This window comes from Columba livia, chromosome 1 (assembly GCF_036013475.1).
Source record: "Columba livia isolate bColLiv1 breed racing homer chromosome 1, bColLiv1.pat.W.v2, whole genome shotgun sequence".
NCBI classification, from domain to species: domain Eukaryota; kingdom Metazoa; phylum Chordata; class Aves; order Columbiformes; family Columbidae; genus Columba; species Columba livia.
The window spans coordinates 152,514,641-152,537,062 of record NC_088602.1 but is presented as its reverse complement, the minus strand read 5'-3'; the positions used below and the strand labels follow the sequence as shown (position 1 = coordinate 152,537,062).

General features: G+C 42.2%; 1 protein-coding gene across 2 annotated transcripts in view; it reads right to left on the bottom strand.

Annotated features, from left to right (window-relative positions):
* Positions 1–11,847: 11,847 nt before the first annotated feature.
* The window catches only part of CHST11 (carbohydrate sulfotransferase 11), a 179,651-nt gene continuing 169,076 nt past the window's right edge, over positions 11,848–22,422 (bottom strand). For both annotated transcript variants that reach the window (XM_065038965.1, XM_065038973.1), the window contains exon 3: positions 11,848–16,544. In XM_065038965.1, the coding sequence (XP_064895037.1) occupies positions 15,696–16,544 (849 nt within the window). In that variant the 3' untranslated portion in view covers positions 11,848–15,695. The remainder of the gene's footprint in view (positions 16,545–22,422) is intronic.

Here is a 22,422-nt window from a genome sequence, read left to right as displayed (position 1 = left end):
CTAGATGTAACTTTTTTTTTTTACAATAATGGTTATTTGTTTTTGGTACAGATGCAGGTGCAATTTTTTTTATTCTGATAGAACTGCCATCTCAATCAAGCAAGATGCCGTTTCAAGCACTTTTCTCATTAGAGTTACTGGATTTAAAGGTTGTTTTTAAATGAATTGCAAGATTCTTAAAAATTAAAATTTCTTGAGATACTTGTGATCTGTGCTTATCTGATGCGTGAGGGTGTTGCAGCATTTAGCTGTGCCAGCATCCTTAGTATATGAAATACTTCTCCAGTAAATAAGCAACAACTGTGGTACAGTGTGCTGACAAATGGGTGTTTAGACTGCAGAACTGGAGAAAGAAATGTTACATGGGAGAAATGTGGTGAAATTTGAAAAGGGGAAATGTGTTGACAGGCTGGAATAATCTGGGCATAGAAGCAATAAGTGATGGAGAATCCTAAGGGGGGAAATTTGGTACTTCAGGGGAAGAAGGAAAGTTCAGTGCACGGTTGCGTGAGCAAAATTCGTATTGTGGGAAGGAAGGAGGCGCAAATTTTCACACAGCATTCGCTATGAGAGGCAGGAGCAAGCAGAAGGAAGTTATTTGGAGAAAAGAATAAAAAGGCACAGGCAAAGTTGTTTTTCAGGAAGGAGAGGAAAATGTAACTCATGTTGAAAGGAGCTGGAGGAGAGGTGGAAAAAGAGACACTTTGGGGAATGGCAGAAGTGAGAAGAAAAGAAGTGTTCGCAGTAAGATGCGGGTGGAGAGGAGTTTGAGAGTGGGAAGAAGTACGACATGGATGAAGCTGAGAGAACCTCGGCACCTGGAAGAGCGAGGAATAAATAATCTACGATGTGGAAAGGGGTTGCACTCCTATGCAGAAGGGGAACTTTAAAAACTTACAGAGTTTGCTAACTCTGCTAATTATTGTTATGAAGGTAAAAAGCTCTTACCACCAAGTTTTGGGAGAAATTTTATTCCACTACATGAGGATAATACAGTGGAAGGCACAAAAGAGTTCTTGGACACTAGAGAATCCATCATCTGCTCAAAAGCTGCACTCCCTAAAACCAATTTTAACTCAAGTCAACCTCTCCACAGTATTCCACCAACTTGATTTTTTTAAACATATCCCAGTAATAGCCAATTACTTCACTGTGTGTGTCTGTAAGAAATGTTAGAAAAAATTCTATTAGAGACCAATTGTGTGGGTTTTGTACTGCTCAAAGCACACAATTGAAAGGGACATCCTGAGATGCTATTCTGTCTTTTGTTATCAAAGCAGCCACGCTTTATAATCTCACAGATAAAATGATCGTTCCTCATATTAAAACTAAGTGTTTTCCTCCCTTCCACCTGCTAAAAGATTCTTTCATACCTTCCTTTATCATTTCTAACCTAATTAGGGCTATGGCTGATTCACATCTATTTGCTTTTGTGTCAGCATGTAGCATTTTTTTATGTGACTCTTGCTTATGCCGGCTCGTTCACCTCATCTTCACGCTCCTCCTGCAACTTCTTGGACTCTTTTCATTCTGCTGCTGAACGAGACCAGCCAGAAGCTCCGGTTGCTTTGCCTTTATGAGCTACTAACTGTTACCTGGTGCTGAGTAACTCTCGCTGTGCTCTTACTTGGCCATACTTACTGTCTACTCTTTTTTTCCTCTACTACAGATATGTCTCTAGGGTAAATGTAAGTAGGGGCAGGCTCTTTGAAATGTGTATCGTTTGCCATTCTGAAGGATTTTGTGACCATCTCAGTTATTTTACCAGCATGCATGAAAGGGGACAATTTAATTTGTTACACTATAACTAAATGCAGCTTTAAAATCTGGAGTCAGAAGCATTTCATGCCATAGGTGTTTTATTTTCTGTATCTGTGTAATGTTTTGAAGTGGTCTTTGCATTCTAGTGAGTTACTGAATGACTCCGGCTTATTTTTGGTGTGATTATATAGCCAGGATATTTCCACAGCTTTATTAAGCTGTTTGATATAGGGGAGTATTCTCTAAATGAATTTAGATCAATATTTGGAGTTTTATAGCATCACTGTACATCTTGCCTTCATCTGTGATGTTTAAGTTCTGCATTTAATATATTAATTTCATTGGGGCTCTTAGAATGCTGATGAGAAACTGGTGAGCAGCAAATTAATTTCACTTCTTTTTACAATTTGCCAACTAAATTAGACTTTTCTTATACAAAGATTAAAACAGCACGAGGATTAAGGCTGTATAAATGCAGAATAGTTTGCAGAATCAGGACTTAAAATAAGACCTATCGTCTTTTTAATGGATTTCCTATTTCACCTCTGTTCTGAGCATCACGAAAAGCTCTCTTAAGTCCAAGAATAACCCAGAATACACGCATGGGGAAACAGTAGTAAAAGCACTCTATGAAATGAAGTGTTTGAAATTCCTTATTAGTATTATAATGGTAAAATTGCTACTGCAAAGGAGAAAGTGTCTTTAGAGGTGCAGAAAATGGCAACAAGATATGATAATTGAATTATAACCTGCTTTAAAAAGGGTAAGACGATGTTCGAAAACAGTACCGAAGGGACTGCAAGCAATGTGAAATCTTTTGGTAGGGTTTTTCTTTCGACTAGGTTTTCTGTGATACAATACATTGTTTTAGCTGTGTTCTCTAATCCATTCCTAATCAAGTCAGTCTGTTGTTCAGTTAAGATAACAGCTTTCTGTACATAACAGTGGGAAGGAAGAACCAGTGAAGAGGGGTGTTTTGTCATTAACGCCTCATTCCGATAGCCATAAAGGAAAGTCTTTCTGTTAGATTCCATGAAAACTTGATCATCATGCATGCTGTGCACGGATACTGTAGGGAATCTAATATTAACAAAACATGAATAATTCACAATTAAACCTAAGAACCAGTGTGTTTAGTAAATATACAAGGCTGCCTTATTCCAGGAGCAGCATTGTACCCCTTAGTCATTCAGCACTGGCAGGGCTGGATGGGCTTTGCTTTCTCTGCAGCTGGAAGAATTTGATTTCAGGTCCTGCTAGTTGTTTATTTAATATGCAGGATAGTTCATCCTGTGCTCTGTGTATATTTTTCTCTCTGCTCTATGTATATTTTTATTTCTCAGTTCAAACTATACTTGAAATTTGCCTCTTCCTTTACTTAGCATTCTTCAGCTTGCTCTTTTGGGAGATTGTTTCCTCTTCAAGAGTTGCTAGAAGTCTTGAGAGGTCAAGGAAATGCTTTCCTTGAATAATTTTAAATCTGCTTTTTGTGAGTGAAATAGGGTCCTGAATGAATTATACGGTAGACATCTTCGGGAATAATTGACTTCTGAATTGTTCCTCAAGATTTAATATTTGCAGGGTCTCAGATTTACATTTGAAGTTTTTCTATAAGCAGGATCTAAAAGGATTTTGTCTGTTTACTATTTTTTTCTGTCATCTCCTGGTTTTCATTGATGAAGTTGTTGCCATGCCTTGTCTACAGTAGAACAGCATTTTAATAAAATTGGCATTCTAAATGGTTTTCCAAAAGCTAGGGGCAATAATACCTGTGTTACACTTGGGACACAGTCATCCATTAGACTACTTCCCTGTGAATCCTCATACTATGGTTAGATCATCCCAAACCCTTTTTTTCCTGTTTGCTTTTGAAGTAGCTGTTTCCCCCTGTGCCGACACAACCAATTATTTTAGTCTCTTAGAGTATCCAAGATTATGGAGTAATATTAGAACATGCATCATCTCAATTGTTTTGAAGACTGGACCAATTTTTACTCATTACCTAGGAAAATTTAGACATGTCTGATAAAATCTGGTTCTAGGGAGATGAATAGTAGCTTTCACTTACAATAGAAGAGTATCTCTGGAGTTAGGAGCGTTGTCACAAGAGAGTTAGCTCGTTAAGTTTGGCCATTTAGGAAGCTCATATCAGCTGGGGTACCAAGATCATCATGTGGAGATGATTTGAGATGTAAGCAAGATCTGTATTTATCTGATACATGAAGACTGGCTGGTCACTCCTCTCTGTTTCATTCATTTCGACTTAATGCTTTGAGACTGCTGTTGCTGCTTCTTTAGAGCCAAACCATTTAGGGCACGAAGTACTATGGTAGTGCGAGTCTGTCACGTATGTATGGAAACTGTGGTCCCCTCTGTAAAAGAAGACATTAAGGCCTTTGAAAAAAAGCCCTTAGAAAACCTGCATGACATTTGTGCAAAATGAAAGATCTGAAATGCTGCAAATTCAGATACAAAGAGACACGCTCATTCCTGGGTTTCGTTTCCCGCTGGCCTTGCCTCTGCTCCCACATTAGAAAGCGGATTGATTTTTGTAAAGACTTTTTGAAACCACTGTAAGGTTACCATGCCAAAGAGCATGAAACCCAGCTCTGTTAGACACCACGTCTGGTGACGTGCTCTGTGCATGAGGCTGACATGAGCTATGGCTACGTTCAGCCCTTGGAGAGAACTAAATCCCTTGCCGTGAGCAAAGCCTGACTATATAGTCTTGGCATTAAACAGAATATGGCACTATATAGGATTGGCACTGTGCCTAATACGCAGTACTGGCCCTGCAGGGTTCTTCACCTCAGGCAGCTCTACAGCTGGAACAGCTGGCACCAAGACGCCCGTGGGGTTGCTGGTAGATAGGAAGGCTTGCTGAAAATTGGGAAAGAGAAACTGTTCATGCAACAATTCCTCTAACCCATCCAAAGGCATTTACTGAGCTCCCCACCCTGCTCTGTGGGCCTTCCCTCTGCCCCATGCAAGGTGTCTCAACCATGTGCTTAGGTTCTCCTTGACCTCGTTGACTTCATCTGGGATGGGAACTTGCAGAAGATACCTCTGCAATCCATGTGTTCCTTATTTTCAAGTCTTACTAGAGTAACACAGGAAGATGCAGAAATGTCCATCAGTTCAAAGGGAGTCCAGTCCTGCTATTTGCTACAAAAATTGCATTTTAAACATTTATTAAGATCTGTAAATATTTTAAAGTCCTTCCATCTTGAGATTATTGCATTACATAAATGTTTAATAGATACAGAAGCTGCACTTAAAGCTCTGATTAATGCATACATACCTCTGGAATATGTAAAGACTTCGGACTGGCACTTAGAGAAACAAACCTGAACATTTTTAGCACTCATTACAAGAAGCATAAAAATGTCCTATTACCATAAGAAGCCTCTCACAACATGTATTAATGAGACAAAACCAATAACTGTTCATCTTTCTGATCGTTGGTTCTCATCCACCTCTAACAAGGTTGCACCCAGTTTTCTGGTGTATTATGGAAGTGAGGTGTTCAGTGTAAGCTCATTTTTAGTTATGTGATTTTTTTCAGAGCCCCAGTACACCTGCAGAGACCCTGCTACCTTGGCCATGTCATGACTGTGTGTATCTTTCACATACGTTCGTAGTCAAGTCTCCTGCTAGATAAGGACCAAATCGTGTAATCCATTTAGTCTTGCTCATACCTATATAGAAATCTGCCACACGTAGGAGAAGAAGATACATGTTTTCCTGTTTCCAGAAGGGTCTGGCTTAGAGCTCTGTGGACAAGGCGAGATCCATGTATCCTCTGTGAGTTCTGAGGGCAGCAGTCTCCAAAAGCCCCTGGATCAGGGGTGTCAAACGCATTGTCACTGGGGGCCACATCAGCCTCGCGGTTGCCTTCAAAGGGCCGAATGTAATTTCAGGACTGTATTAAATGTAGCTACTCTTAACATTACATTCGGCCCTTTGAAGGCAACCGCGAGGCTGATGTGAGCCCCAGTAAAATAAGAGTTTGACACCCCTACCCTAGATGATCTGGAGTCCCTTTTCCAAGCTGCAGTGTCCAGTACATCTGTGCCAGGTCGGTAACCAGCCCTGTTTGTCCATGAGGTGAGGGGTCTGTGTCCGTCCCTCTCAGGGCTATGGGGGATGCTGTAGAGCAGATCGAGCTTTGTTATAGCCTTGACATCAATTTAATTCCTCTTGTGAAATGGGTGATGTGGCCTGGAATCCTTAGTCAGCCACCCACAACAGATTTAATTGTCACCATATAAAAATTTTCAAAATACAGGGAGCCACCATTGCTCTGCATGGCAGACTCTGATGGACACTTGTTAGAAATCATAGAATCACTGAATCATTTCAGTTGGAAGAGACCCTCAGGATCATTAAATCCAACCATAACCTAACACTGGTACTAAACCACGCCCCTAAGAACCTCATCTATATGCCTTTTAAACACCTCTAGGGATGGTGACTCCACCACTGGCAGCCTGTTCCAATGCCTGACAACCCTTTCTGGGAATAATTTTTTCCTAATATCCAATCTAAACCTCCCCTGGTGCAACTTGAGGCCATTTCCTCTCATCCTGTCACTTGCTACTTGGGAGAAGAGACCAACACCCTCCATGCTACAACCTCCTTTCAGGTAGTTGCAGACAGCAATGAGGTCTCCCCTCAGCCTCCTTTTCTCCAGGCTAAACAGCCCCAGTTCCCTCAGCCGCTCCTCATCAGACTTGTGCTCCAGGCCCCTCATCAGCTTCATCACCCTGCTCTGAACTCTCTCCAGCACCTCAATGTCCTTCTTATGATGAGGGGCCCAAAACTGAACACAGGATTTAAGATACAGCCTCACCAGTGCCGACTACAGGGGGACAATCAGTGGTCTAGTTCTGCTGGCTACACTATTCCTGATGGACCTTGTCAGTGACAGAGAAGGATGCTCAGGTTTAGGATGCTTCTTCACTCTCTGATGGCCTCCGAAAAGGTGGAGAGGCATCTGGCAATGCAGCAGCATTCAGTTCACTTCCATCATGACATATATCCAGATCACATCAGCAAGATCTCTGATGCAGAAGGAACCAATTAGCTATCACCATCACCTCCTCAGCTAATTATCCCGAGGCTCTTTATTTAATCAAAGGAAAACTGTGTGTTATTTCACTCAGAAGCCAGGAGCACACCTGGTTGAAAACATCTACTGAAATGCTGGGCTAGAGGAAAAGCTAATGTCTCTGTCTCCAGCTGGAAACTCCTGTGCACCTCAAAAGCTCACTTTGCCTGGTAATTTGATAATTAAGGAGGAATTAACAGTGACACCCATCACAGGGCCTGTGACAGCACCCATGAGCAAAAGGCTGATTGCAGCCCTTCTCCACGTTTAAGGTACGGAGGGCACACTGTTCCTAAAGGCTTTGGATGGAGCCTCTGCTGTTCAAAACCAAGCACCAAGTGTCTTAATCAGGAAACCGGTTTATTTTAGAAGTGTTCACCCAAATGCTTTTCACCTGACATCTTCACACTTGTGAAAAATGCAACTGGAATGCAGACACCGCAAACTAACTGTGTAACTCCTTGCCTAGGAATGAGGATGGAGCCCATGTGCTCCGACTGCGTTTCCCAGCATGGAAATACTCATTAACATTACACTAGTCATTCAGGGTTTTTAATCAGCTTCCAATAGTTCTGGCAAAGACTTGCCAGGCAACCTGAAACATGCTACAATAAGCAAAGCAAGATTACTCGCCTCGCTGTGTTCTTAACCACTTTAATTTAATTCTCATATCTCACAAGGAGACTCCGCAAACCAAGGCTTCGCATCTTAAATTTCCTCCCGTCTTCCATTCCTTTTCTGCAGTTCACAAAGACTTCATTTCTCACCTGAATTGCACTCAGCTGTTCCTCCTTCTAATCCTTGCATGGTTGATTTCAAGGGCTTTTTTTCATAAAAGAAAACAAACAATTTTGGATTTAATTTTTGAAATCAGTGAAAAAATAAGGCTTAAAAGCATCTGCTATAGGAATGATGCAGATAGCATGTAAAATCATATTGCATACACAGCAGTAACATTTTTATGATAAAATGGCAAAGTACATTGTAAAATGAATACAAAATAGCTGAATTCTTATGTCTTTCCATAAAACTGAAGGCACATATAACTATAATAAGTGCCTTTATAAGTCCCATATAGCTGTAATTCCAGGAAGGAAAATGCTTTGTTTTTTTTTTCAATGGGTGTCTCAGCATTTACTTGTACACCTTTGCAAACAGCGCTTGCCTCTCCATAGCATAGCTGCTTGCTCTGATTTGGCCTTTTTATACCACATCCATGCATTTCAAGTTCAAAATTGGTTAAAAATATACACAGTCATTGATTACATTAATGGAACAAACAATCACTTTAAAAAACCAAAATGGAACAAAACATAGCACCTCTACCCTAAACATAAAACTAGTTATCTGCTAAGATAAGTCTGACTAAACTGAGCCTAAGAAAGGCTCGGGTGATGCCCAAACCATGTCTTTGCAGAAGCTTTTGCAGGAAATTGAGGCCTGTTGTGGTTTGCAGGCTTTGACTTAATATACATCTGGAAATACCTACTGACAGCATGGAGATGTCTTGCTAGCTAAAATGTCATGAATTGCTACAGTATAATTCTGGTTTTTAGAATAAGACTAAGCCTAATAGCTTAACTGTTCTTATTCAGCTGTATGTTACCCTGACAGCTTTATGTATTCCTAAAAAAAAAAACAGAAATGAGGGCATAAACTTTTGGATTGATTTTTCTCTTACTGAGGATAACAGCTTTGCTGGTTGTTCATGGTTTTTAATTAAAAACTCTGACTGAAATGAGATTTTTCAAACCAACGCCATTTCAGTTCTCATTTTCCAAAATAATCTGTACATTTGTCGCATACTGACAGGACATACGCTCCTAAACACCTAAAGAAATGTTCTCTCAGGTCCGTATTTACTCAGAAAGTAGAGACAGAGGAGTTGATTTCAATGGCAAAGCCAGTAACATTCTTGAAATATTGGCAAAATGCGTATTTAACAACATATAAATTAATGACAATATTTTCTATATATTTTTTCCTCCAGGAGTAAGTCACTACTCTCAGTCCTAAATGCCTCTGACAGCCAACAGAAGCCACTTACTGACAGTGAGCTGAATCTCACAGTTGGGCACTGCAGTACAGTGACATCCCAGGCAAAGGGGGACAAGGTCTGCTCTTCATCTTTTCAACTGGGGAAAATGGATTTGATTTTTTTTTGTTTTCTTTTAACAAAGATTTTTTTTTAAAAAAAATGATTTGCATCCAATTTGGGGAGGTGGTTTTTGGTGGTTTTTGTTGTTCTTTAGTGCTCTGAAGAATTTTCAACCTTTGGCAAAGTTGGAAGTGCAACTGTGAAAGCAAGACTGTTTTTGTGGCATCAAGAATCTTGTAGGTGATGATGTGTAACACAGCTAGCAAGAAAATCATGGCATAGACTCTGTTTTCCCCTCTGCTGCTGCCTGTAATTATAATCAAGTTTTTTCCTCTTTTCTTTCCACCTTCTCAGATTTATTTACCTTTTTGTAATTATGATAGAATTAAATGCAATGTATTTTTGTCCGAAGGTTGGGAAGTGTTGGCAGAGCTTGTGCCCCTATGGAGAGCATTACAACAACAAGGACAGGCTTTCTTCAAATCTTGCATCATCTCTGCCGGGCTTATTGCGCAAATCTTTTCACTTGTCCAGATGAGAGGACACCTCAGCTGTCTAGTATCATAGAATCACAGAATAGTTTGGGTTGGAAGGGACCTTCAAAGGTCATCTAGTCCAACCCCCTGCCATGAGCAGGGACATCTTCAACTAGATCAGGTTGCTCAGAGCCCCGTCCAGCCCGGCCTTGAATGTCTCCAGGGATGGGGCATCTACTACCCCTCTGGGCAACCTGGGAAAGGGTTTCACCACCCTCATTCTAAAAAGTTTCTTCCTCACGTCTAGTGTGAATCTCTTCTAATTTGAAACCATTACCACTTGTTCTGTCACAACAGGCCCTGCTAAAAGTCTGCACCATCTTTCTCTTAAGTACTGATCTGGCTGCTTTGCCACATCCCCCAGTGCCCGGGGGTGCCATGGTCCTGCAGTCACCAGCTCTCCTGTCGTGCAGCAGTAGCTGGTGGTCTGTACCGGTGAGCAGACACGGGGCAGAGTCTGTATGCTGGGTACAAATGGGAAGTAATTTTGTAATTATTTAATGGAAAAAGCTAGGATTGCCAAAAAGACAAATCTTCATGTTTCCTTCCAGTGAAGCAAATCCAATTTTGCCAGTCTCTGTGGCAACATCAGGGATTGGACTCTTCTCCACTGTCTTACAGGCAACAAAGAAATTTGCCCCCAAAAGCTGTGCAGAGAGACCATTTCTTACTCCCTTATCCCCAAAATGGGACTTTCCATTTTTTGTGTGCATGCAATATCAACTCCCTAAAGCCTCCCAGCTCACCCCATCCATGGCTGAACTCTGCAGCTGCTGCCCCCTCATTCCTGGGCTGGGTCCCCTGGCATGTCCTGCCCATCCGCCCGCACGCAGCCAGAGGATTTCTCCTGCCCCGCATTTCTGTGTGACACCACATTCATCTTTGCGAATGCAGATGCTGATGGTCTCTCTCAGGGCAGTGCAGTGGCTTCCTTAGACCCAGGTACTGACAGAACAGGCGAATCGCTCACTTAGATCGAGTCCTTCTCAAGACCTTCTTAATTATCTCCCTCTCCGATCGAGAGTGTAGAGGAAACAAATCACCGATGTTTTGAAATGTGAAGGTTGTTGTCTTAACGCCGCACAGCCAGGCTGTGATCTCAGGAAGCTGTGCCGCTGTTCTGCCTAATAATGAGGGAGCACAGGGTGGTGGAGCGATTGAGGTGGGAATGTGCTTGGGCTCTAAAGAGAGCCAGTGCCCCACCATGTGTTATGGCACTTCTCAGTGGATTTCCTACTTTCTGTTCGTCTCTGCTTTAGTTGTGAATAATGTTTGCCTTGTGAAGAGTGCGGGTGGCGGTAAAAAAGGTCTATTTATCACAGGCAGTGCTGCACCCAGAATATGGCAAACAGTTTTGGTGCCCTCCCCAATTCAAGAAGGATGTTGAGATGCTGGAGAGGATACAGTGATGGGCTACCAAGATATTCAGTGACCTAAAGCACATAACCAAAAAGGGCACTTTGAGGGACCTGGCCTTATTTATTCTGGTGACAACAAAGCTAACTGGGAAACTAATAGGATTCTACAACTACTTGTATGTGACTTAAAAAGAACATGAATCCTAACTCTTCCTCCAGTAGTCACAGATGATGGACACACATTGAAGGCCAGGAGTCTCACTGTAGCCACTAAGGAAAAACATCTCTGTTGGGACGGTTGTATGGCACTGGAACAGGTCACTCTGAGAGGCTCTCAGCCCTCCATCCCCAGAGACATTGAAGCCTTGGCTACCCAAAACCACAGCTAACCTAGTCTTGGTGACCTTCAGCAGCCAGGTGGTCCAGCTTACCACCAGGGTCCCTTCCAGCAACACAGTCCCAATGGGAAGCAGTTATTGCCTAAATGTGTGCTTTTCCGAAGTGTAATTTATGGTGCTGATTTCCTTACTCAAGTTTGTCTTCAAAGCCTAGTTGGAAGTTGCTGCTTTGGGGTTAGATGTGATCTCAGTGCAGACCATGGACAAGACCACGCATGTCTGTGGCCTGCTGGAAATGTTTAACTCAAAGCCAGTGTTTGCTAATTCCCACGAAGGTAGGCAAGTATGTGGCCTAAAGCTCATATAGAGCTGTTCTAGAGTCTGACTGACTCTAGAACACCGTTGCTTGAAGTTTCTGGGCATGTGATGGATCTTAAATGGGCAGCCCTCATCCTTGCTGGATGGGAACAAGTGGGATGTTGTTAGAGATGTCTTTAGGTTTCCTGCTTCATAGCAGTATTTTGATTCTTTGGCTTGTCCTGCCACAATAAACCTTGTGAGAAAGCAAAGCTATGCAGGCAAAAATCCCACCCTGAAAAATTCACCCTGAAAGCATGAGCCAGAAATAAAGCACACAGAGAGGAACTTTCTTTCTCCAATTTAATTGAAGTTACTTAGAAAAATAATCAGGCTTGAATGGCTTTTTTAAGGAAAGATTCATGAGCAGTTCACACTTGTGTTGGCAATGTATAATTTAGCTTTTTTCTTTATTAACAGTATATTTAGGTATGAGGAGATACTCTTCTACAACAAGCCTTCTACTGCATACAAATAGGTTAAAAAAAAATCCAACCCCACATCGATGTTAAATTATTCGTACACATTGTATTGTGCATGCATGTAAGAAAATAACACTCTCTGTAACAAGAGTAATAGTAAGGACAGTCCCTTTTTGTACCTGAAAAGTGCAGCAGACTACAGTGAAACCCTAAAACATCTGGGGTCAACTTACTCCTAAAAGCACTTCTGCTTGTGGATTATTTATTTCGCTTGCTTTACGCAGCGCATGGTTCAGGCAGTTTGCACACTTCTGTGACAATGGGCACGGTTTAGAAGAGGCCGAAGCACGAACCGAGTCAGGTCTGGAGGGACCTCCCGCCACCCAGGAGCCACCACCATGTTCACCTTCCCCACTGGGCCCTGTGCTCACCACGGCTCAGCTCATACACGTCCCTCTACAAGAGCAGCTGCCCAGCTGGCCCTCAAGGCTGCATCTCTATCTTGAATTCTGCTGTGGCCAAAGTTTTGCCTGTTTGTCTCCTGGGACCAGCTGTGGCCGCAGCAGAAATGAAGCTGGATGGGAAGCAGGGCTTAGGAGCACACCAGCCCTGTTCCTCTGGCTGGGAAACCTGGTGAAGAGATGGGGTAAAACCAATCCAGTTCTCTGGCTCCCCCAGCACTGTAGGTGGTGGCCACCAGCTCACTGAACCCTGAATATCTTCCTTTGTGGGGGCAGTGGAAAAAGATTTCTTTATTGGCCCAGTCAAAAACAAAATCACACCCAGTACACCAAAAAAAGGAAAAAAAAAAGGCTATTCCTTAAACATTTGTGGTTCTCCTCTGATCTGGTGAGACCTTCATGCTCACTGTGAAGGACACCATCATATCCAGCATGTCAGCTGTTCTTTTAAGACACAAATAATTCCCAGCCCATTCACAGCACCCCCAAAATAGATACAACACGCTAAATGGACAGTTTGTAGTAGTCTGGGATGGAGGTTTTTAAAAAGCAAGTGACTTTTAAGTACCCACTTAAAACCATATAAAAGCCTTCTCAGTGCTGAGCACCCACCCAGAGGGCAGCCCGCTGTGGGGAGGCAGAGTTTGGGTAATCAAACCCAAAGCTGCTGCGAAAAATCTCGGCTCGAGCAGCGCTCACCCCTCAGATCTCCTCAACATCTTTTTCACCTAAAGCTTTCCTATCATAGCTGTCAAATAAGGTTTTTGTGTCTCTAAAGCGGTGAAACTAAAGAGGGTATTTCAGAACAGATAAAAACGTGGTGATGAGAGAAAAAAAAAGGACAAAAAGAAAGGGGGAAGCACATTCCATTTTAAAAAATATTTGCTTCTGAAGAAACTTTTTTCTTAAATGAAAAAGTTCACATCACAATCTGTTGGAGGGATTACCAACCAACTGACGAGAAAACTGGACCGAAGTATGAGCACTGTTGGATACAAGACAACACAAGCACACCAATAGCTTGTGGGAAATAGTGGAGGGAGAGGGGAAATCTACCCTCAGACAGATTTTATATCTTAACAAACCTGTAACTATTGAACTATGAACAAAAGGAAGGCAGGGCACACTGTGATAGGCACTTGAAACCGCGCTGCATGCTCTAAGTGAGACAAAACTGCTTTCACATAAAACACCGGCCAGCAATCAGCAAGCGCTCCAGAATTCAGAGCTGTGATGCGCAGCCAGTTCTGCGCCAGGTCAGCGCTCCGTGTTATAAATAGGACCTGGGCTATGAAAAATGTGGCTGTGCGAGAAGAGATGAGAGATTTATTTGTTGGGTATGATAAAAAAAAACTAATGACCTGAATCCTGGCTAAGAACAAATCCAGTTGTGAAAGGACTTTATCTGCTGTTTGTTATGTTAATTTGTTCTTCGCTGAGATTTATTCAGCGACTTATTTTTATAAAATAAGATGGAACCTATTTTTCTTCTTTAACCACTTACGTATCCTGGAGACTAACGTAATTTGGTGGATGTAATTCGGCTACTGTAAAATATTATGTTTTTGGCATCTGACTCTGATACTGTGAAAAACAGCTCTGCCTTCAGCTGAGCTTATTTAAAATCTTCACTAATTTTTGGAAGGGTTTGGTTTGATCATAAGCTTGACATATAGGCAAGTCAAAACCTCATCTTAACCATCAATCAATGACTTTAAAACAGATTTTAGCTTCTCACAAGTGCCTCAACTTAAGCCTCTGCCTCCTTCTGCCCGTCAGCTGGCTGCCAGCTTGGGGTGGCTACAGACCACTCTGCTTGGCCATACACCCCACATCCCGCAAGCTAAAGCAAACATTTGGAGAAGCCTGTACTTCTGCTCACTAAGCCTGCTAACAGATCCCCACTGAAATCCCAATTTTCATTATCTATTTGCCGCAAAGAGATGATTGCCACTTGCTTGCTCAAAACAATAGCTCGGCGTGCTATGCCTGGTACAATCTGCCATCCCAACCAGCTGTTATAAACAAACCAAACACTACTGAGATGTTCATCTTAAATAAAAGATGGTCTTACACTAGAGCTGACTTAGATGAAATACTAACCCACTGGAAATGAGAAACATCCCTGTCAACAGCATTTAGGCATCAACTAAAAAAAGACGACTTTCCATTCTCCCTAGCAAAAAGCCATGGAATGGGCATATAGGGAGATGAGAGACCTTTTTTAATTGCCTTCCGTGCTCAGAGATCAACACCAAGATGACTTTCAGCCTTTTCAAATTACATGCCCACATCCTTTATAGCAGCGTATCGTAACTGGTGTTTTTTGAGCCAATTGTGGTTGCCGTTCTCAAGACCTGCAGAAGATGGAGCTCCCCCCAGCCCCATCCTGGATATGAATTAGGTCATTGCCAATTGCTTCGGGCATTCAAAAATCGCTACAGTCGCTTCCAAAATGCTGTTTTTTTCTGATGGGCCATCTGCAAATCTGTATTCATTTGGGCTGGCAGGCTTTAAATTAAGTGACAGTGGGACTGGTCCTATCCTTGACAAAATCATTAAGTCCAGACTTATAAAAAGTTCACGGTTTCTTTTCCCGAGGAATACATTCACATTTCTTTCAGTCACGGGTTTTAGGTATCATCATGAATCTATCAATATCTGTCTTACTTCTCCCTTTCAGGGCTAGAAAGACAGATTTCTTTACTACGCTTAAGTGCAATATCACTTTCTGAAGGAATTATTTCCACCACTCTTCTCAAAGCATGTGGTACCAAGAACCATTCCCGTATTTACCTCCATCAATAGCTAATGGAAGAATATTATTACCCAGAGGCAAGCTCAACTGAGGAAAACACAAACCCAGAGACTCCTTTGGTCCAAATGTTCTCTTATTTCTGCTGCTGAAGTGACACCTACCAAGAGACCATGTTTTAAATAAGTATAAATAACATTAATTAGAATTGGAGGAATGCAAGATCAATGAAATTCACCAGAACACAATTAACATTTTTTCAAACAGTGTAGCAGTATTATTCATTTCTACAGCTAGATCGTCACAATCCTGTTACCCTGCAAAGAGAGCTGTCCTTTCTTACAGTTGATTTAAATAATTTTGACTGTGCTGCTCGCAGCATCATTCAAAAAAAGAAAATATTAATTTACAAAATAACCCATTCTCCATATTTATTATGACAAATAAAAATCTTAAATAAAACAGGCTTTCTCTCCCCTCTGCCCCCCCGACCCATCCCTCATTCCAATTTCAGGTAACTTGGCACTGAGTAATTGAACATTAAAAAATCAAGTTTGTAGACTTCATACAGCTGCGTTTGGTGCTCGGAGCTGATGTTCTGGAAGAACTCTGTGGTCATTTCATCAGTAGTTCTCGTAGACTTTGCATAGGTGGGGAACTTCAGGTAGCCGCCTACTCCCGCCAGCTGGAGAATGTAGTTTGAATCTTCTTCGAGCGTTTCGTATTTTCCTATGAGGTCGTAGTGGATGTGGCAAGGGTGGCAGAGGGAGTACACAGTCTGCCAGTGCTCGTTGAAGGGCTCTTCTCTTTGGGTGTGCGGGTCAATGAGATACGCCACGAACTCTTCGAATTTCACGTCATCGCCTTTACGCAGCGCTTCCTGGGTGGCGTTTTTCCTCTGGCGCCTCACGATTTTGGTGCCGTACCGCTTGTGGAAGGAAGTGTTGTACTTCTGGGTGAACTTGTTCCTGTAGGCTGACACCAGTCTCTCGAAAGGCTCGCGAACGAAGAGGAACTTCATGTAGTTTTTCAAGCGGTGGTTGATCTCTGGGATGCTGTATTGGTTGAGGGTCTTCAGGTTCGAAGACACGTGGGCTTCATTGGCTGGGATTTCCATTGGATCGCTGTACTTGCCTCTTCCCGTCAAAACCATCATGACTCTCTTCCAGTTTGTGCAGGCCACTTTGGGAACATAGCAATAGATCATTTCATGATCTTCATCCACGACCAGGTGCTTGAGGTCGTTGGGTGTCAGCACGCGGCGCTTCCTGCTAGAGACACTGTTTGCTCGGCACGTGTCTGTCACTTGGTCTCGTCTAATCTGATGAAGAATTGCCGTGTTGGACAACTGCAAAGAAAGCACAGGCACCAGTAAGTCAAGCAGCCGGGGAACTCTTACTGCCTTTTTGCTTATTATAAAAATTAATAGAAAAGTAGATTACTGCCTGTACAGAGGCAGTTCTTTATGTGGCTGAGTAAAATTGTTCCTATGCTAGAAGATTAAAATTTTGTCTCCGAACTTCTTCATATGTGCTGTTTAAATGCTGTTCACTAAGAAAGTGTCCAAGGCTTTGCTTTGAAGTCAACACAAAGGAGCACAAACACTTACACTGATGGAAAGTGTATTTACCGCACCCACATCCCGAGATGGGGTCACTGCTTTTCCTTGTCCTGGAAAATTGATCTCCCCACCGCTCTGCAGCCCATCCCAAGGCTACAGGTGTGCTGGACCCTGTCTGACCTTCTGCTGCTGAGATGGGGTAGGAAGACATCAGATTTGGAAAATTTGTCAAAATAAAAACAATACGTGCTCCTGTTGCTGGTGTCTTTCATGCTAGAGAACAAATAATCTTGGCTTGTTTCTTGGCTATGACGAAGAAGAAATGAAGCCCATGGAAATTCCTGTGACTCCCAAAGGGGAACATTCATTCAGATGCGACTCCTTGAGGAGCAGGGAGAATATTAGCTCTAAATTTGCCTCTCTGCTAAAGCCATATTGAGAAAGAAGAAAGGAGAGCATGGCCTTCTAACACACACAACACCACATTCACCCAGAGCCCTGTATTATTTTGTTAATAGCGCCCTAACTTTCCACTATTTTTGCTGGTGAATGCTTGGAGAGGCTGTAACCTGTCTCAAGGAGAAAGCACAGAGATGGACACAGTCTCACCATCAAGCCACCTCCTGCCCAGATTGTGTCCAGCAACAACAGCAAGAGCTTCTGCTAAGGCAGGTAATGAGCAACCCGGGGTAACAGGGAGAAACAGCCCAAGCAAAGGACCCCACTGACACAGGGCTCCCATGTTTGGTTACCAGTGAGGTGTCCCTGCACGGTACCGTGTTCTGCTGTGCAGTCCTCCCTTCGCTGCCACAAATGCCTTTTTACATATTCTGAATAAATTGCATCAAAGCAACAGGAGGAAGGTTTTGGTCATGTTATTTACACTTACTTAACACTGCTAACCTGTGCATTTCACAGAACCTTACGCTCAATAATTATTTTATCTTTGAAGCCAAGTGTTAAGGCAAGTATTGACCTTCCAATTTGATAGGCAAGGAGATCTGAGATTCCTTCTTGAACACCTGAGTCTTTCAAAAGTGTTGATCTCATGCCTTCTAGTTAGGCTAACATGAATCACAGGACACTGCAATGAAGCAGCTGAGGCAATGTAGACGGCATACATCTGCTCTGGGGGCGTACAGACTTTGGTTAGAGGGGTCTTCGCCCCCAATGGTATAATGCCCTTGGCAAATGGTTTTGCACCAGTCTGGGGGTTCATATTGAATTTCCAGTTCCTGCAGCCATGAGTCAAATCTCTGCTTTCAACACCAGTAGTTAGACCTGATTCACATTAACACAAACAAACAAACACAACTCAAAGAACAGGATCCAAATGCACTTTTTAGGCAAAACCCAGCCCAAACCCCAAGTTGGGACCAAGCGAATTGCAGGATTTCTGAGCTTTGGAGGGAAAGGAGATAGAAACCGTGTTGTTACAGACAAGCCCTAAGAGCCCAGGTTTCACCCACCCAAGGGGAAGCAAAAGCTTTTGCGACACATGAGCAGCAGAGACTGTCCCTCTCCCTTAGCTGCAGTGGGTTGCAGAGGAATGTTCTTGTGGGATGGGCAACACTGAGCTGCTGCACCTCAGACATGGGCAAGAGGATGTTTTTTCTTCAGGACAGCATTTACGTGCCAAACCTGGGACCTCTGTATTTTGTACAGTGCCACCCACCGCTTCCCTGAATTCCTTGATCCCTGAATTCCTCCTCTCTTTAGCCCCTTTGTTCAGCAAAATGCTGGCTAATGGTTAAACACGCAAGAGCCCAGTGCAGCAGCTTCAGACAGCTTGGCTCGTCTTTTGCACGTGTGTGGTATATCCCTGAATACCTCCCAGGTGCACTTCAAGGGCAGTTCTGTTTTATAGTCAGAGATGAGAAGCCAGGTGTGAAATGTACTTCGTGTTTCCCAGGAAAACTGCTTGACAGGGAGTTTCCAAAATAAGATGTTAGAAAGCGGTTGTCAAGGTCTGGAGAGATTTTTGAAGAAAATGACTTCTTCTGTTTAAAAAAATATGAAATTCGTATTTCAATTTATGCTGTCCTCAGAGCAAAATGGAACTAATGGTCAGCTCTACACTGGTCAGAGTTACCAGTGAATAATTTTCAAAGAACTAAACAAACCCCCCATGCAAACACACAGACATACAAATTTCCCTCTGCAGACAGATAAAATGCTGAAATGTCTCCTCCTGTAGATTATCATCAATATCATATAGTGCAGTACTGCTCTTTTCCTCTCGTTTTAGAGTATTAAAAAAAAAAAAAAAATAAAGTAAATGTCTGTATATACTGCTACATTTCAATATGTTAATACACTGTATTTGCTTTTTCTGGCGCTGTTCCTGGGATAAATACAGAATAAAGTGGATGAAATTCTATGGCCTGTATTAGATAGAAGGTCAGATTTGATAATTTAATGGCTGCTTCAGACCCCAATCTGCAGATGAGTCTTTGTAGAGCTGTGCTTTGCTCCTGATTTCATTCCAGCATCACTAGCCTAAGCACTTCGTCCCCACACATTAATGAGATTTTTCAGGCACTCTGAGTAAGGGGTAAAATGCAGCCTTAGTATTTGCAATTGCAAATGAGATTGCACCAAATTAAATTCACTTAAAAGATGATGCTTGTGCATTTTGAAGTGGTACTTGTCTCCTACCCTTTTTAATATGGAAGAAATATGAAGAAATGGCATAGAAGTCTGGTCAGCTGCATTTACTAAGCATAGACCAACAGCCCAGGGTCAGCTCTGCATGTGCTCTGGCCTGTCTGGTGGCACCCAGAACACATATGAAATACCAATTGAACACTAAATGGGTATTGTCCTATACTTATAAATTACAGTACCATTTGGTATGGCTAATGGATGAAGGACCATGTCGAAAATACAGTCGTGAGAACTCTACTGTCTCACCTCAAAGCTGCTGTAGATGTGGGTACAGCAGAGTTGTGAATGCACAGCTGCTGTCTGGACACCAACTGCTGCACCTATGGTCATTACCAGAGGTCCCCGATGATCCCTCAGTTCAAGAAGCCACAGTAACTAATGGCCTAAATCCACCCCGCTTTGGGAGAGGGCACTTTTAAGCACATGTGCAGGTTACTCTGAAGGCAGCATGGGGATGGGGATAAAGCCAGTGCTCAGGTCTCTCCTCTGACACTTCAACTTGGACTTCAGCTGGGCATTAAAGATTTTGGGAAGACATCTTATAAAAGCATCCATTCTTTCCTGAAAGGACTGACAACACCATAGACGCATTTGATCATATGTTTTTTCCTGCAGAAGCTGCAAAAGGGGACAGAGAAGAAGAGCAGGGCAAGATCAAAGTTATTCTTCCTTTTCTCATGCAGCAACCGAGTTGAACAAGGAGGCAACGTGAGCAGCGGGAGACTCCCGAGCTCAGCACCGTTTAAGAGAAGAAACAAAGTAATCTGGGGACACTCTGATCCCAAAAGCTTCTCATCTCCATCAGTCCCCAACTAACGATGAGGGAGGAAAGCTAAGTCCAGCAGGCTCTGCTCATGTGGATGTCTGCTCCACAACACAGGGTGGGGGCTTTGAGTGTAGCGCACTAGAGAATATACTGACCAGAAATATATATGTTGACCAATTAACAATCATCAACCCACGTCATACAAAGGTTATTCAAGGCAAATCACAGTAGTGAGATGGGAGGTCTTTTCTTCTGGTTACTTAGGCACAGCAGGATAAAATAATCTTTGAGGGCCTTTTCAAGCTTGATGGCCAAGCAGCAAGTTCAGATTTTAAACCAGAACATTTTCAATTAATGTTTCTTTTTCAGAATATAGTAGTGTACTGCAGACTAGGAGCAGAGATCGACCCAATTCACAGGTACCTGCACTGAAAGCACTTTTTAATAGAAGGATAGAAATACCTACGTGTCACTCAAAAAAACCCCATTAATTAAATTTTCTCTCACTACAAAAAAATTAGTGTGCACTGAAGTATTCCCCACAGCTATAAGGCAGGGTTTTATTTATTCCTATTGCACTGCTTACAGCTGCTGCTAGTTCTGCATATTACTGTAACCAGACTCACAACCAGCCTATGTTAGCCAGTGCTAACATGACATTCAGGCATGGCAGACTTAAGGGCAAAATTACCCAAATTAGTTTAGAGTGGAATAAGGAGGACAAATATTGTGAATGGGGTTTGCATTCCCATGCCCTGCTAAATTGCCTTTTCTCTTCAGTTTTGCATTAACCAAGACTTTCCATCTGCCTTTAATTCTTTGGTTATACTCGTGTTTGGAGGTTTGGTTTCTGCCCTACGCTAGAACTATGCAAGTTGCTGCGGCGTTCCCTTTATCTGTGGTCCAAGCAGCTGTCAATCAAAATCAGCTGCATCTCTGCTGCACACCCAGTTGGGTCTATCCAGTAGCACTGCTGAGCTTAGCATAAACCAGAGCTCATCTCCACCAAAATCTCTTAATGGTATTTGTTTAGAAGGTGTGCGCAGCGGGCTCATAATCCATTGGAAACAAGGTCTTAAAGTGTCAGACTATAGGTGGCACTAACAGTCCTACTTATTTGACATCGAGAGACACTGGTATTTCAGCTGACTAAATCTCTCAGGTATTATCAGCTCTCCTTCCCCCAGCCCATCAGCCACACCATCCGAGTTCTAGGAGCTGTTTGTTATCTAATACATAAAATGTTTTCTGGGTATTATTTATATTTTCCCTAATAATTAAAGGTGGGGTTTGGTTTGGTTTGGTTTGGTTTTGAGCGTGAGGTAACATGCAAGCACATTTCCAATCCTGTTTTCACATTAAAAGTGTGAATAAGATTCTCTCAACCTTGATGGACAGCCTTCAAGTTACAAGCATATTTTAGACTATTTTAATGCGTGGCTTTTACAATTTGGATCCATGACTACCCTACTTGGTGTAGATATATTCTGTACACCAAATGCTAAATTGTATTCTTAAAAACATTCAGCATTAGACAATAAAGGGGAAACAGCAATTTTTCATACTTGACAGTCCAAGCATAAGCAGCTCTGAAATCATCACAAATAATTATTACTCTTCGTAGATTTCTATAGATGACAGGCAGACAATTGTAGCTATGCGAATCAAAACACTGAATCTATCAGAACAATTGCATTTCAGATAAAGGGATTTTATTAAACTGGCCTGGATTGCAATGATTTTTTTAAGTAGCAGTTTTACCATGTTTTGTACTTCGATTTACTTGACATTTCACAGCATATTCTTCTTAACTTTTTCAAAAAATTCCCAGCACTCAAATGAGAACCCCACCAAAACCTCCATCAATATTTGTTCAGAGTCTGATACAGCAGACTAGAAGGCACATCATGTGTACTGGAGACAGAAATGCTTATATCTTCCCTGACAACTTGCGGACAGACAAACTGGAATACAAATCTTCTGGGAAAACATCTCTACAGAGTGGCTGGATAATAGAAGATAATAAAACTAATATTAACTTTGGAACATTTTTACTGAGAGACAAATTATATCCTCTGAAGGAAACTCTTAAAATATTATAAAGCTGCTTTCTTTTTCCATTTCATGCATTGAGTTTATTGCCCCACAGAGAAGATAAGGCCGAATATGCATTTTTTCCAAATAAATGTCTGTATTGCAACTTGAGATAACAATAGCATTTTCAGTTCCTAC